A 15312-nucleotide genomic window follows, 5' to 3' on the forward strand; every position below is an offset into this window, starting at 1 on the left:
TACCTCCTAGTGTCAAAGCCCGGAACTGCAGCAGGGTCCTGGAAGGCCAGTGTTGAGCGGGGACAGCCCACCACCCCGCTGGTCTCCTACCCAATTGCGTCCAGGTCTCCGCCCCAAGCAGGGAACCGCCGCCACACTCCCGGCTCCAGCCCTCTGAGGAGGATTGGGTCTCGGCTCCGCCCCGCCCCCGCCCCGCCCCGCCCCCGCCCCGCCCCCGCATCCCTCGCGGCGCCTCCCAGTGGCCGGATCCCCAAAGTTCCTGCGCCCGCGTACGTGAGGTTCTGAGAACCCGGAAGTTGCGTTATAGGCGCGCGTCCCGGGGGCGGGACTCTGCAGAGCGCCGGGGAGAGGTTCGGATCACCTGGGCTCAGCTAAAGGGAGCCGGAGCTCTCTCGGGGGCGGGAGGGGGTGCAGGGCTGCGCCAGATTCTAGGAGGAGGGCTCCTCGGTCATCTCGCTCTATAAGGCGAGAGCGAGAAGATCGTCAGGATTTTAAAGAGGAGTCGGCGCGGATTGCCAGGATCTGTCAGATTCCAGTGTAGGCTCGGGAGTCGCAGATTCCAGTCGGGGCGACAGGGGTCCCTGGGGGCAGCCCTGTTGTAATCCCTGGGCCTGGGAGGGAGAGTCCAGAAGCCAGGCACCATGGCGTCCATCCTGGATGAATACGAGGACTCCTTGTCCCGCTCGGCCGTCTTGCAGCCTGGCTGCCCCAGCGTGGGCATCCCCCACTCGGGTAAGGAAAGGGAGGGCGCCGCAGCTCCTCTCCGCCCTCCTGGCACCTGCGGGGGAGGAGTGGGGAGGGTGGCCCCAAGAGCTCTGGTTCACCTCCTGGAGGTGCAGTTTGGGACTAGGCCCCTGATTCTCCTTAGGCTCTTTTAGTGATGGTCGGAGTTTGAAAGAGCAAGGTCAGCCGCGTGATCTAGGCCCTGCCACTAGGGTCCTTCTAAGAGGGAACTGGGACTTAGAGAAGGAAGTAACTTGCTTACAGGGTTGCAGTTGAGAGAACTGAGAAGAGGCTTCAGGATTCACCCGATTCTGTGCTTTTCTCACGAGGGCCCTTCTGGGAGTGGGAGGAAGATAATGGGCCAAGAAACTGGTGAAGGGAATGTTGTAGGAGAAGAAGGGATGGTCCTAGAGGTAACTGTTGGAGGGAATGACGTATTTTAGGTCTTTGCTAGAACTAGGTGAAGCCTGGCACTGAGGAGCAATTTTTGCAGAAAGTAGTCCAGAATTGGCAGAGTGGTCTGAAGTGCTGGGTTATTTTGAGCAATGCCAAAGGAATGAGAGTCAAGTCTAGAGAGAAAGCAACTTCAGTTTTTTGTTTTTGTTTTTATCTTCACCCGAGGACATTTTTCGATATTTTGTTCAGATAGAGTGGGAGGGAGAGAGAGAGAGAGAGAGAAACATAGACGTGAAAGGGACACATCGAGTGGTTGCCACCCACACAACCCAACCAGGGCCGGGGACAAACTGCAACCGAGGTACGTGCCCTTAGCGGGAACCAAACCGGGTCTCTCCAGACCGCAGGCCGACGCTCTAACCGCTGAGCAAAACTGGCCAGGGCAGCAACTTCAGTTTTTAACCAACTGATTCGAACGGTTTTCCAGGATTCACTCTACACTCATTCTTCTGGAGACCCACCGAGAGCATTAGTGCATGGGCAGGGAAAAGGGGGGAAGGTGGAACTAGGTGACTTTAGTTGAGCTGGGTTGCTGGGCCAGAGATTGATAAGGGAAAATGCCCAACCCTTTCCCCCCATTACTATTGGGAGCAGGTACATCATGATGTAACAGCAAATCAAGTGTTCAAAGAATCAATTCCTCACTACTGTCAGAATTGTGGGAAGAGCCCAGGACCCCTAATGTAGGGGAGATTAGCAAACTGCTTGACATACTGATATTAAACTGTTTGTTAACCAAGGTCCTGGCTAGGGATATGTTGGGAAAGTGGAGAGGAGCACTGTTTTTTGTTGTTGCTTCTCCTTGCCCTTCTCTTTCTTTCATAGCTAACCTTTTCTTTGCTTCTCACATATAGGGTATGTGAATGCCCAGCTAGAGAAGGAAGTACCCATTTTCACGAAACAGCGCATTGATTTTACCCCTTCCGAGCGTATCACCAGTCTTGTTGTCTCCTGCAATCAGCTCTGCATGAGCCTGGGCAAGGATACACTGCTCCGGTAAGTAAGGGCCAAAATGTATGGGAATAGGGAGTGGAGTGATGATATTTTGGGACTGTTAACTAACTCAGGCCTTTCCACCCCTCTGGGCAGGTGAAATGGGGGATTTGGGATTTTTAGGAAATATTCTTTCCAAAGAGAACCAATGTAGTGTAGAGTTAAGAATAAGGTAGACTTGGATTCAGATCCCAGCTCTGCCACTTACTGGCTGTCAAATCTTGAGCAAATCACCCAGTCTCTCTAAACATGTCTCTTCATCTGTTAAAGATAGTACCAACCCACAAGTTAGTCACATAGATCAGTGGAACTGTCTAGAGTCCTGAAATAAATCCACTATAAATGGAAATAATGTATCTTAATAAAGCTGAAAATAAATACATAAATAAGTGGAAATAATATATGACAGAGGTGTTAGCATAACCATCTGGGATAAAACAGCTAAACCTCAATATTACAAAAATTAATTCCAGGTGAAATACTTTTTATTTATTTATTTATTTTTATCCTCACCCGAGGACATTTTTCCATTTTTTGTTCAGGTAGAGTGGGAGGGAGAGAGAGGAACCGAGAGAGAGAGAAACATCGATGTGAAAGGAACACATCGAGTGGCTGCCACCCGCACGACCAACCAGGGCCGGGGACAAACTGCAACCAAGGTACGTGCCCTTAGCGGGAACCGAACCCGGGTCTCTCGGGACCGCAGGCCGATGCTCTAACCGCTGAGCCAAACCGGCCAGGGCTGAAATACTTTTTAAATATAAAATATAAACAATGTGCCCTGGACCGTGTGGCTCAGTTGGTGAGAGTGTTGTCCCATGCACCAAAAAGGTGGGAGGTTCGATTCTCCATCAAGGCATATACCCAGGTTGAGGGTTTGATCCCTGATTGGGGTGTATACAGGAAGCAACTGATCAATGTTTCTTTCTCACATCAATGTTTCTCTCTCTTTCTCTCCCTCCCTCTCCCTTTCTTTCCTTCCCTCCTCTCTCTAAACATATCCTCAGGTGAGGATTTAAAAAAAAAAAAAAAGTTTAATTAATAAATGTCTATGTTCTTGGGCTGAAGGAAGGTCTTCTTACTTAAGCTAGAAAATCCAGATGCAAAAGGAAAATGATATAATTGATTGCATAGCAATTGTTACTGTGACAAAACAAAAACAAAAAAAGCATATGAATCAGTTCAAGACAAAAGATGATGGAAAAATAATGTTTTTCCACATGACTAATAATTTACATCCTTATTTCTTAAAAGGTCCTTACAAATTAGTAAGAAGACAATTTAGTAGAAAAGGGTAAGAAGACAATTTAGTAGAAAAGGGAAGGCAAAGAATATAAACAAGTGGTTCACAGAAGAAGAACTCCAAATTTCTACTAAACATCTGAAAATATTTTTAACTTCTGAGAACACAAATTAAAATAACAGTAAGATGCCATTTAAAAAAAAAAATCTATCAGATTGTCAAAAATTAAAAACAGTAGTGCTGGTGAAGATACACAGAAATGGACTCTCATACATTGCTAGTGAGAGTATAAATTGCCATTATTTTTTGGAAAAATAATTGGCAATGCCTATTAAAATTTGAAATCTGTAACTGACCCAACGATCCCATTTTGGGGAATACATAGCTATAGAAAGAAAAGTGCCAGTCTGCAAGGACATAGACTCAACGATATTGATTGCAGCATTATTTGTGGTAGGAAAAACGACTCAAGCTGAACACTTGTCAATAGGAAAATGATCATTAAATTATGGCTCATCCATAAAAAGGGAATATTATGCAGTTATTAAAACAATAAGTTAGTTCTGGCTGGCATGGCATTGCACAGTGGTTAGAGCATCGGCCTGAGCACTGAAGGGTTTTGGGTTTGATTCCTGGTCAAGGGCACTTGCCTGGGTTGTAGGTTCAGTGCAGGAGGCAACCAATCAATGTTTCTCTCTCCCTCCCTCCCTTTCTCTCCCTTCCTTCTACTTTCTCTAAAAATCAATGGAAAATACCTTGGATAAGGATAAAAAACAACAGTGAATTAGAGGTGTATCTGTTGACTCAGTGGAATGCTCATGAAATATCTGAGAAAAGCAAATTATAAATTAAGGTGCACATACACATATATACACAATATGAAGTCATTTTTGTAAAAATTGACAAAACTCTACTTACATTATAAGCATGGAGAAAGATGTTAACATCAGTTTTCTCTGTTGGGAATGACAGGTTTGAGAAGAAAATCATTAAATTCTTCTTTATATGTCTTTGCATTGATTTCTTTAGAATGAGCATATAATTTGAAAAGAATTTAATAAGGGAAATATAATTCAAACAGGAGCACTCCTCAAGGTTATTGTGAAGATTAATTGAGATCATACTAGATTAAGCTCTTGGCATTGTGCTTGATATATAGAAAGTGCTCAGTAACTACTACTGTTTATTTTTTACCCCAGAGGTATCTGGGATACCTCTACCCATTTCCCAGATACACTGGAGATCTGTTGAGTAGAGGGAAAGACTTCTGCTTAGTGGACTTCTCAAAATGAGGTTCGGGAATTCTCAGCTGAAGGTTAAGTAGGACTCTGTCTATGTTTCAGAGTTCTCTTGGGATTGTATTCAGAGTTTTATGTGTATATGTAGATTTCAGGGAAGAAAGGCTGTGGCTTTCATCAAATTTAAAGAGGGCTGTGATTCGAGAAAAGGATCTGCCCTCCTCTTGTCCTGACAGCATTGACTTGGGCAAGGCAAATGAACCGAACCACATGGAGCTGGGGCGAAAGGATGATGCCAAAGTTCACAAGATGTTCCTGGACCATACTGGTAAGTTGTGATGGAGGTCTGAGGTGGAGGGTTGGGGTGGGGTTGGGGGTGGGGCTGAGGTTAAGTCACTGCCTAGGTGAGTGGGATCTGAGGGTAGTGGGGGCAAAGAGGAGGCTGAGGGGAATGACATAACCTCTAGGATGCCATGCTCTCCCCCACTCTAGGCTTTCACCTGCTAATTGCTCTGAGCAGCACTGAGGTCCTCTACGTGAACCGTAACGGACAGAAGGTGCGGCTACTGGCACGCTGGAAGGGGCAGCTGGTGGAGAGTGTGGGCTGGAACAAGGCACAGGGCACCGAGAGCAGCACAGGCCCCATCCTGGTTGGCACTGCCCAAGGCCACATCTTCGAAGCAGAGCTCTCAGCCAGCGAGGGTGGGCTTTTTGGCCCTGCCCCGGATCTCTACTTCCGCCCATTGTACGTTCTAAATGAAGAAGGGGGTCCAGCACCTGTGTGCTCCCTTGAGGCCGAGCGGGGCCCTGATGGGCGTATCTTTGTTATTGCCACCACTCGGCAGCGTCTCTTCCAGTTCATAGGCCGAGCAGCAGAGGGAACTGAGACACAGGGCTTCTTGGGGCTCTTTGCTGCCTACACTGACCACCCACCCCCATTCCGTGAGTTCCCCAGCAGTCTAGGCTACAGCGAGTTGGCCTTCTATACGCCCAAATTGCGCTCTGCGCCACGGGCCTTTGCTTGGATGATGGGGGATGGCGTGTTGTATGGAGCATTGGACAATGGACGTCCCGACTCCCTGCTAAGTGAGGAACGAGTCTGGGAATACCCAGAGGGGGTAGGTCCTGGAGCCAGCCCACCCCTGGCCATTGTCCTGACCCAGTTCCACTTCCTGCTGCTGCTGGCCGACCGAGTGGAGGCAGTGTGCACGCTGACGGGGCAAGTGGTGCTGCGGGATCACTTCCTGGAGAAGTTCGGGCCGCTGAAGCACATGGTGAAGGATTCCTCTACCGGCCACCTGTGGGCCTACACCGAGCGGGCTGTCTTCCGCTACCATGTGCAGCGGGAGGCCCGGGATGTCTGGCGCACCTACCTGGACATGAACCGCTTTGACCTGGCCAAAGAGTATTGTCGAGAGCGGCCTGACTGCCTGGACACTGTCCTGGCTCGGGAGGCTGAATTCTGCTTTAATCAGCGTCGTTACCTAGAGAGTGCTCGCTGCTATGCCCTGACCCAGAGCTACTTTGAGGAGATTGCCCTCAAATTCTTGGAGGCCCGACAGGAGGATGCTCTGGTTGAGTTCTTGCAGCGAAAACTGGCCAGTTTGAAGCCAGCTGAGCGTACCCAGGCCACACTGCTGACCACCTGGCTGACAGAGCTCTACCTAAGCCGGCTCGGGGCTCTGCAGGGTGACCCAGAGGCCCTGAACCTCTACTGGGAAACACGGGAGCGCTTCCGTGCCTTCCTCAGCAGCCCCCGCCACAAGGAGTGGCTCTTCGCCAGCAGGGCCTCCATCCACGAGCTGCTCGCCAGCCATGGGGACACAGAACACATGGTGTACTTTGCTGTGATCATGCAAGACTATGAGCGGGTGGTAGCATACCACTGCCAGCATGAAGCCTACGAGGAGGCCCTGGCTGTGCTTGCCCGCCACCGGGACCCCCAGCTCTTCTATAAGTTCTCGCCCATCCTCATCCGTCACATCCCCCGCCAGCTGGTGGATGCCTGGATTGAGATGGGCAGCCGGCTGGATGCCCGGCAGCTCATCCCTGCTTTGGTGAACTACAGCCAGGGTGGTGAGGCCCAGCAGGTGAGCCAGGCCATCCGCTACATGGAGTTCTGCGTGAATGTGCTGGGCGAGACTGAGCAGGCCATTCATAATTATCTGCTGTCGCTGTATGCCCGAGGTCAGCCAGCCTCACTGCTGGCCTACCTGGAGCACGCTGGGGCCAGCCCTCACCGTGTGCATTACGACCTCAAGTATGCATTGCGGCTCTGCGCTGAGCATGGCCACCACCGTGCTTGTGTCCATGTCTACAAGGTCTTGGAGCTATATGAGGAGGCTGTGGACCTGGCCCTGCAGGTGAGCCAAAGAGTCTTGATGCCATCTAAGAGAGGGGACTAGAGAGCAATAACCTCAGTGTTGAAGGGTTGGAGAGATGGCTGTCGCTAGGGTGTGCTGGCTCCTCTTGCAGAGAGGTGCTGTAATATAGAAGTTAAGAACAGGGACTCTGAAGTCAGGATTTGAATTCTGATTCTGCCACTTTCTAAGCTGTGTGACCTCGGGCTAGTTCTGAACTTCTCTGTGCCTCAGATTTTTCATCCAGAAAATAGGGGTAATTTATTTATTTTTAAATCCTCACCCAAGAATATTTTTCCATTGATTTTCAGATAGAGTGGGAGAGAGGGAGGGAGGAGGAGAGAGAGACACATCGATTGGTTGCCTCTCACACAACCTCAACCAGGACCAGGGATCGAACTGCAACTGAGGTACGTGCCTTTGACCAGAATCGAACCCGAAACTCTTTGGTCTGAGGGCTGGCACTCTAATTGCTGAGCTAAACCAGCCAGGGCTGGGGGAAATATTATAGTACTTCCCTCATAGGGTTGATTAAAGTACTTTATATGAAAAGCACTCAGAACAGTACCTGTGGGTTAGGTAAGCTCTACGTACATGCTAGCTATTGTGTTATGGTTAAAATTGCAGAAGCAACATTTCTCAAATTGTGAATTATTACCTAAAGAACTTACTGAGCCCTGGCCGGTTTGGCTCAGCGGTTAGAGCGTCCGCCTGCTGTCCGGAGAGACCCGGGTTCGGTTCCCGCTAAGGGCATGTACCTCGGTTGCAGTTTGTCCCCGGCCCTGGTTGGTCGTGCGGGTGGCAGCCACTAGATGTGTCCCTTTCACATCGATGTTTCCCTCTCTCTCTCTTCCTCTCTCCCTCCCACTCTATCTGTACAAAAAAAAAAAATGGAAAAATGTCCTCGGGTGAGGATAAAAAAAAAATAAAAAAAAATAAAAAATAAAAAAAAAAGAACTTACTGAACCAGAATGTCTGAAGGCAGGGGCCCCAAAATCAGAATTCTGATTATGTTCCCCAGGTAATTTTTTTTTTTATCCTCACCTGAGGACATTTTTCCATTTTTTGTTCAGATAGAGTGGGAGGAAGAGAAAGGGAGAGAGAGAGAGAAACATCGATGTGAAAGGGACACATCGAGCAGTTGCCACCCGCATGACCCAATCAGGGCGGGGGACAAACTGCAACCGAGGTACATGCCCTTAGCGGTAACTGAACCTGGGTCTCTCTGGACCTCAGGCCGACACTCTAACCGCTGAGCCAAACCAGCCAGGGCACCCCCAGCTAATTTTTATTTTATTTTTTTAATCCTCACCCAAGGATATATATATATTTTTTTAATCCTCACCCAAGGATATTTTTCCATGTTATCTTCAGATAGAGTGGAAGGGAGGGGTGAGGGAGAGAGAAACATTGATGTGAGAGAGACACATTGACTGGTTGCCTCCTGCACGACCCCAACCAGGACTGGGGATGAACTGCAACCGAGGTACATGCCCTTGACTGGAATCGAGCCTGGGACTCCCTGGTCTGCAGGCCGACGCTCTAACCACTGAGAAAAACCGGCCAGGGCCCCCAGGTAATTTTTAAATTCTCTAAAATTGAAGCCCCACCATCATAAGTAGCTTTTACATGGCTGTGAACAGGACAAGCCCATCATGGAGGTACGCCTCTATCTTGGCCTCCAGGAGCTCCTCCTCATTTGCTGGCAGGAGTGCTGGGGATCCTACCTTGGGGTCTCTCCTCAGGCTCAGGGTCTCCCTGGGCATTTGTCTCTCCCATGGTCTCTATTCTGGGTGGGGAGGAGGCTTGACCCTAACACTCATGGTTACCCCACAGGTGGATGTGGACCTGGCCAAGCAGTGTGCTGATTTGCCCGAGGAAGATGAGGAACTTCGCAAGAAGCTCTGGCTGAAGATTGCACGGCATGTAGTGCAGGAGGAGGAAGATGTGCAAACAGCCATGGCCTGCCTGGCCAGCTGCCCCCTGCTCAAGATTGAGGATGTGCTGCCCTTCTTTCCTGACTTCGTCACCATTGACCACTTTAAGGAGGCGATCTGCAGCTCACTGAAGGCCTACAACCACCACATCCAGGAGCTACAGCGGGAGATGGAAGAGGCCACAGCCAGCGCCCAGCGCATCCGGCGAGACCTGCAGGAGCTACGGGGCCGCTATGGCACAGTGGAGCCCCAGGACAAATGTGCCACCTGCGACTTCCCCCTGCTCAACCGCCCTTTTTACCTCTTCCTCTGTGGCCACATGTTCCATGCGGACTGCCTGCTGCAGGCTGTGCGGCCTGGCCTGCCGGCCTACAAGCAGGCCCGGCTGGAGGAGCTGCAGCGGAAGCTGGGGGCTGCTCCACCTCCCACCAAGGGCTCTGCCCGGGCAAAAGAGGCCGAGGGTGGGGCTGCCGCTGGGGGACCAAGCCGGGAACAGCTCAAGGCTGACCTAGATGAACTGGTGGCAGCTGAGTGTGTGTACTGTGGGGAGCTGATGATTCGCTCTATTGATCGGCCCTTCATTGACCCCCAGCGCTATGAGGAGGAGCACCTCAGTTGGCTCTAGGAGGGTGTTACCTCTGAAAGGTGGGCAGGCAGTCAAGCACATCTACTTGCCAGGTCTTGGGAAGGCTACATGGTAGTGTGTGCTTAATCATCTGGAAACCCCTGGGCTATGACTGTAGAGGGGAGTGGAGTGTCAATTCTGAGTGCACCTGCCCAGTGCTCAGGGCTGCATTAGAGCTGCTGTTACACCAGGCTGTTGGCCTGCCTCCCAGTAGAGGGCGTTAGCTGGAAAGGTCACAATTCTGATAGCCTTCCCATTCCTTCAGCATCTAACAGCTCATTTCTCCTTTTCATTCTCCACACCCATCCTGTTCACCTTCTAGAGCAAGAGTACCATTCTTCCTTTTCACTCTGTGTCTCCTCTCTCTCAGAGGAAGCCCTCTCTTCTGTCTTCCTCCAGGTCCCAGAAGTGAAAAGACAGTCCCTCCAAATCCTGGGCATGGGGGTTGGAAAAGGTGTTGTGATGGTGGGTATACTCTTGTGCACACTGGTGCCACTGTGAGGGGCACCCTGGGCAGAGGGCCTCATGGAGGACAGTGGGAGCCGGTGATGGGGTGGAGAGTATTAAACTGTCTGCATTGCACTGGAGGCTCTGGAGTTGGTGGCTTTGTGTTGATGCTGGGCTGAGTGGTGCATGAGTGATCTCCAGGAGGGGCTGAGGTGCCACAGGGAGGCTACCAGGGCCCTGTGTGCTTTCAAGCCTTGGCCCTTGTTCTTCACCTAGAGGTGTGACAGGACAATTCTTCCATTTTCTGCTCGCTTCCTTGTCCCGCCAATCTATCCTATCTGATTCTAGGCATCAGCTGGAAATTAGCGCCCAGCATCCTGCCTTGGAACAGGGACTATTCTTCCATTTTGCCAGCAGGTGGTGCTGTTCCCCACAGAAACCTTTGCACTGAGGCCCTTGGAGGTGCCGACTCTCAAGTCTTTCTCCGCTAGTGTTTCCTCAGTCTGTTCCTTCCCTAGTTGTCCCAAGAATTTTCTGGGTATCTCCACTACCTAACCATGAATCTACACCGCTCATTCCTCCTCCCTCCACTAGCCCTTATTCATGGTAGATTTTACTTACCCCTCTCTCTACCAGCTTGGGTCCCTGCATTCCCACTTTCTGCCTAGCTTTGATACTGACTGCCCTACCACTGGCATTTAACCATAGTGTTGAGGTCCAACGTGGATGTGAGACTGCCTCTGCCACCATTCTGGGCATTTGGCAGACATGGTTTTTTTTTTCTATCTAGCTCCTGTTACCTGCCCCTCCCCCCAGATTACACTTCTTTAGTTGTGGTTGGCGGCTAAGCCACAACTAAAGATTCTTTGAGCGGGGCCTTCCTGTGACATCAGCTGAGCACCCTTTGCTCTGAACACTGGTGTCCACAGTCCACTGCCCAGCTCTATGGGTGTGGTCGATCAGCTGCCAGAATGAAATAAAATGACAAGTGAGTGTTCCTGGAATCAGGCTGGGGTCCGTGCACCTGGCTGGTGTCTGCAGGCTCTTCTTTCTTCCCTCAGCCAGAGAGATCCTCTTCCAAGACTCATCTCCAGCAGTCCTGGTGGGGTCTTGCCCTGCTGAGTTCCCCAACCACTGGAACAACAGCATCTCTTCAGGGCCTCTGCCAACTTAGAGCGCTGGAAGCTGCCTATCTTTGATGAGCCTCAGACTCCCAACATCCCCCCAAATCAAGAATGGGAGTAAATATGTGTGTGTGGGGGGGGTCTGACTGGGTAAGTAGAGGACATCATAATCCTGTTCTCTTTCCACTGTTTCAGGAAGGTTTGGAGGCTCCTGCTTCCTCTCCCTGTGTGGCCTAAGGCACCCTCACACCTAGACATGCCCAGTAGAGGACTCAGGGGTACTGTCCCCCCATCAGTGAGTATTGGCCTGCCACTGGCTGGTCCCCTGCTTACTTAGAACAGCTTGGGGCGTCTGTCTTTACACATAATGGGTGTCTGATATATGTTAGTTAAACAAACACTTCCCTGTTGCTCCCTTCTCCCAGAGGACTTGGCTAAGATAGCCTGGGACACCCCTGCCCCGTCTGTCCTCTCCTAAGCCTGCCTATCTGGTCCTAGGCTGCTTCCTCTTTCCTGGAAAAAGGCCCCTGGCACTGACAGAATGGGGTTCCATTGAATTGGCAATGGCAAGCCACGGCTCTTAGATTTCCTGGAAGCCAAGCAAAGCCTGGAATGAAGGGAAAAGAGAAGGCCCTTAGGGCCTTGGCCCTAAGCCTGGGGGAGGGCCAGACAGGGGATGGGGTGGGGGAGTAGCTTCGTGGGCAGGGGCCAAGATGAATGAGCTGCTCCTGGAGCGGTCACTGGAAATAGAAGGAGTGGCCACAGGCAGTGACGCTGGGATCAGGGCAGGAGGCCTGTAAACAAGGAAGCCACCTGGGGGAGACACAGGGCGGCCACTGGTCCTGGGGAGCAGGTGCTTCCTGAGGCCCGCCCTTGAGAGGGCCCTGGGGGACTGCCTGGTTGAATCAGCAGAAGACACTAGGGGACGCTGTCTACTGGCTTCCCACGCACTCCCTTCCAAAGCTCCTGGGGGTGTGGCCATCAAAGGGTGTGCCACCAAGCCCCTGAGGCCTGGCTTACCCGCCGGGCCACCCTCCTTTCTCTTGTCCCCAAGGCAGCAGCCCTGGCAGGGAGGGCTTGTGGGGGCAGACTTAGAGCCTGGGCAGCCTGGGTGTGAGCTTAGGCCCTGGGGACCACCAATTCTTGCAGTTCCTGCTTGGGTTGAAGGCTGGCCAGCACCAACCCCATTGGTTGGGAGGGGGCTTCAAGGCCACCAGGCTACAGGCTGCCCTGGGCTCTGCCCCCCCCCCCCCCCCCCCCCCCCCCCCCCGCGCGCCAGGGAAACAAAAGGTTAGGGACCCAGAGGGAGTTATCTGGCCCTACTGGGTGGGTGGGGGGGGGCAAGAAGGGCACACCTCCCCACTCCCCCAGCTCTGCAGATTCTTCGAGACACTTTCACAGGCGGAAATTCCCAGAGGTCAGAGGAGGGAAACGGTTAATTCCTTTTATTCAATGGGTCCCCCCTACACGCCTCCCCCCAACTTCCTCCCTCCACTTCCCGCCCCCCCCTGTGTGAACAGGAAGTGGAGAGGAAAAGGCTCTGAGCAGAGCAGCTGGGAGCAGGAGGCAGGGAGTGGGCGGCAGGCTTGGTGCCAGCCCTGCCCCTCATGGCACTTGCTGGAGGGCCAGACCCACTGTGGCCTGGGAAAGAACCTGCAGCCCCGCTGGCGAGTGGCAGGGGGGCCGGGAAACAGCCTAGTGTCTGAGCCCCCTCCCCTCAGCCTCCTCTTGGGTCACTGCCACTGGGACCTGCAAGGCATCCTTTGCCCAAGACTCAGCTGCCCTTGCCACCGTAGCCCCACCCCCACTGCAGGCTGGGCATCCCAGGGCTGGCAGGCATCTCTTCAGGCAGCCGCCAGTCCTGGCACCAGCTCCAGCCACTCAGCCCCTCAGCTCTGCCAGTTCTTTGAAGCTCCTGCAGTGCTTCCTGTTTGGGGCGGGCGATGCCAGGGCCCCTCCCCCACCATTGTTCTGTAGAGACCATAGGTCCATCTGTTGCCCCATGGTGGGGCCCCTAGGCAGTGCCACAAGGGAGCAGCACCACAAAGGACCCTGCTGGCAGCTTTGCTTATGTGGAGTGAGGCTGTAGCAGATTGAGGGAGAATGGTGGTCGGAGGCAGGCCCAGGGTGGGCAGTGGGAGAGGAGCAGGATGCTAGGTCTAGTTCTTGGGCAGCTGGAGCCCTCGGCTTTCTCCTCCACCTGGAATATGGAGATGATTATATTCAGGGGGCGCTGAAGCCACCGGAGAGGGGAGCCATTCTTATGCCCAGATTTCAAAAGGGAAAACTGAGGCAGAAGGGCAAACTTTGGTGTAGGATGGCCCATAAAAGGGGCATAAAGGAGGGTTCTTCTTGAAGGGCATAGTTAGCCCCTGCTCGCTGAATGTCCCCGGACCTGGTGCTTTACTCTTTCAGAGCAGCTTTGCCTTTTCTCAGCTTTCACCTTGAAGTAGCCCTTGAACTGGGCAGCCAGGAACAATGAGGTCATGGGAGGTTGGGGTGCTTTAGGTGGGTGACCAGCAACCAATATCCACAGAGAGCGAGCCAGGGCAGGCCTTGCTGAAAAAGAGAAAGGGGCACTGGTCTGACCCCAGGAAGGTGGGCGCTACTCCTGGTTCCCAGGCTGCTTACCGTGGCCAAAGGTCTATTTGCTTTTCCCAGGTGTAGAGGCAGGTGTTGTGTATCTCTGCAGCTTGTCTCCTCTGCCATAGCCTCATCTCGCAGCTCTGACCTCCACCTGCTTCCTCCCACAGGGCTAGAAGCCCAGACATGGTCTAGCCCACTTCCCTCACCAGATCCTCTGGCTCCTCTTACTAGCCCAGGACCTGAACTGCCTAGATGACGGCTCCTAGAATGTCTACGCTGCAGAGATCTCAGACAGAGGCCATGGGGGGATGTGGGACCCTTTTTCAGATAAAGAAAAATTTGCATGGATGTTCAGTACCTGAGATTCATATGCTAAGCTTCCCTGATGGAAGCCAGGCTGGGGGAGGAGCATACCCTATTTACTGTCCTTTCCTCCCCTACCCCGTCTCTAGGGGATGCCAGGATGCCCAGGAATCCATTTCGAAAATCATTGAGCTGCCAATCCTACCTTCTGATTTTTTTTCTAAATTTTTTTTCCTTTATTGAATTTTAGAGATAAAGGAAGGGAAAGGGAGAGAGAAAGAGAAACATCAATGAGAACATCAATTGGCTGCCTCCTGCATGCCTCCCACTGGGGATTTGGCCCACAACCTGGGCATGTGCATGGGTCAATGCTCAACCACTGATCCACACCGGCTGGACCCACCTTCTGATTTTTAAAAAACAATTTATTTATTAAAGGGAGGGCTAGTTCTTTTTTTCTAATTGATTAATTTTGATTGATTGATTGATATTTGTTAATCCTCATCTGAGGATATTTTTTTCATTGATTTTTAGAGAGTGGGAGGGAGGGAAGGAGGGGAAGAGAAACATCAATGTGAGAGAGACACATTGATTGGTTACCTCCCACACACACTCTGATCAGGGCCAGGGATTGAACCTGCAACCCAGATACATGCCCTTGACCAGGAATCAAACCCGAGGCCCTCCCTGTGCAGGCTGATGCTGTAACTCTTGAGCCACACTGGCCAGGGCTAATTGATCGATTTTAGAGAGGGAGGAAGAGAGAGAAAGAAACATTAATGTGTGAGAAATACATTAGTTGGTTGCCTTCCATACCTGCCCTGACTGGAAATAGAACTCATAACCTAGGTATGTGCCCTGACCAGGAATTGAACCTGTGACCTTCTGGTACACGGGACAATGCTCCAACCAACTGAGCCACACCGGCCAGGGCTCCACCTTCTGATTTTATAGGTGCTGAATCTCAGGAGAAATTGATGGCTGGCACTAGGCTCCATCCGGGATCCTGTACCTTCTCCATGAGGCTGAGCATCAGTCAGCATCAATGAGAACATCATTGATCTTATACCCACTGGAAGACAAACACTATCCCAGGCTTCTCATTGTGATTATTCCTCATCTCCAAACAAAGTGGGTTGCGTTGAGAGACAGGGAGTTGATCTGGAGAGAGCAAGGGCAAGTCTCTGCTCTGCCGTTGACCAGCTGTCAGTTTAATCACGCCCTCAGAACCTCAATTTCTTCACCTGTAAAATGTGAGTAAATATAACAGACCTTGA

At 51.7% G+C, this 15312-nt stretch overlaps 1 protein-coding gene across 1 annotated transcript; it reads left to right on the plus strand.

The window, feature by feature from the left end:
- The first annotated feature begins 307 nt into the window (after window positions 1-307).
- On the plus strand, window positions 308-10157 carry VPS18 (VPS18 core subunit of CORVET and HOPS complexes). The gene is made up of 5 exons (XM_036240589.1): window positions 308-732; window positions 2034-2175; window positions 4890-4981; window positions 5146-7016; window positions 8850-10157. Exons 1-5 carry the CDS (start codon window positions 642-644, stop codon window positions 9573-9575), a joined length of 2922 nt encoding a protein of 973 aa, XP_036096482.1. The 5' UTR covers window positions 308-641; the 3' UTR covers window positions 9576-10157.
- The last annotated feature ends 5155 nt before the right edge of the window (window positions 10158-15312 follow it).

The sequence above is a fragment of the Molossus molossus genome, unplaced genomic scaffold, assembly GCF_014108415.1.
Source record: "Molossus molossus isolate mMolMol1 unplaced genomic scaffold, mMolMol1.p scaffold_m16_p_1, whole genome shotgun sequence".
Classification (NCBI taxonomy): domain Eukaryota; kingdom Metazoa; phylum Chordata; class Mammalia; order Chiroptera; family Molossidae; genus Molossus; species Molossus molossus.

Excerpts from the sequence above, each read along its gene's own strand:
- VPS18 (XM_036240589.1), top strand. The coding sequence starts at position 642 with ATGGCGTCCATCCTGGATGAATACGAGGACTCCTTGTCCCGCTCGGCC. Across the intron at positions 733-2,033 it reads CGTGGGCATCCCCCACTCGG|GGTATGTGAATGCCCAGCTA; the intron begins GTAAGGAAAGGG and ends TCTCACATATAG. Across the intron at positions 7,017-8,849 it reads CTGTGGACCTGGCCCTGCAG|GTGGATGTGGACCTGGCCAA; the intron begins GTGAGCCAAAGA and ends GTTACCCCACAG.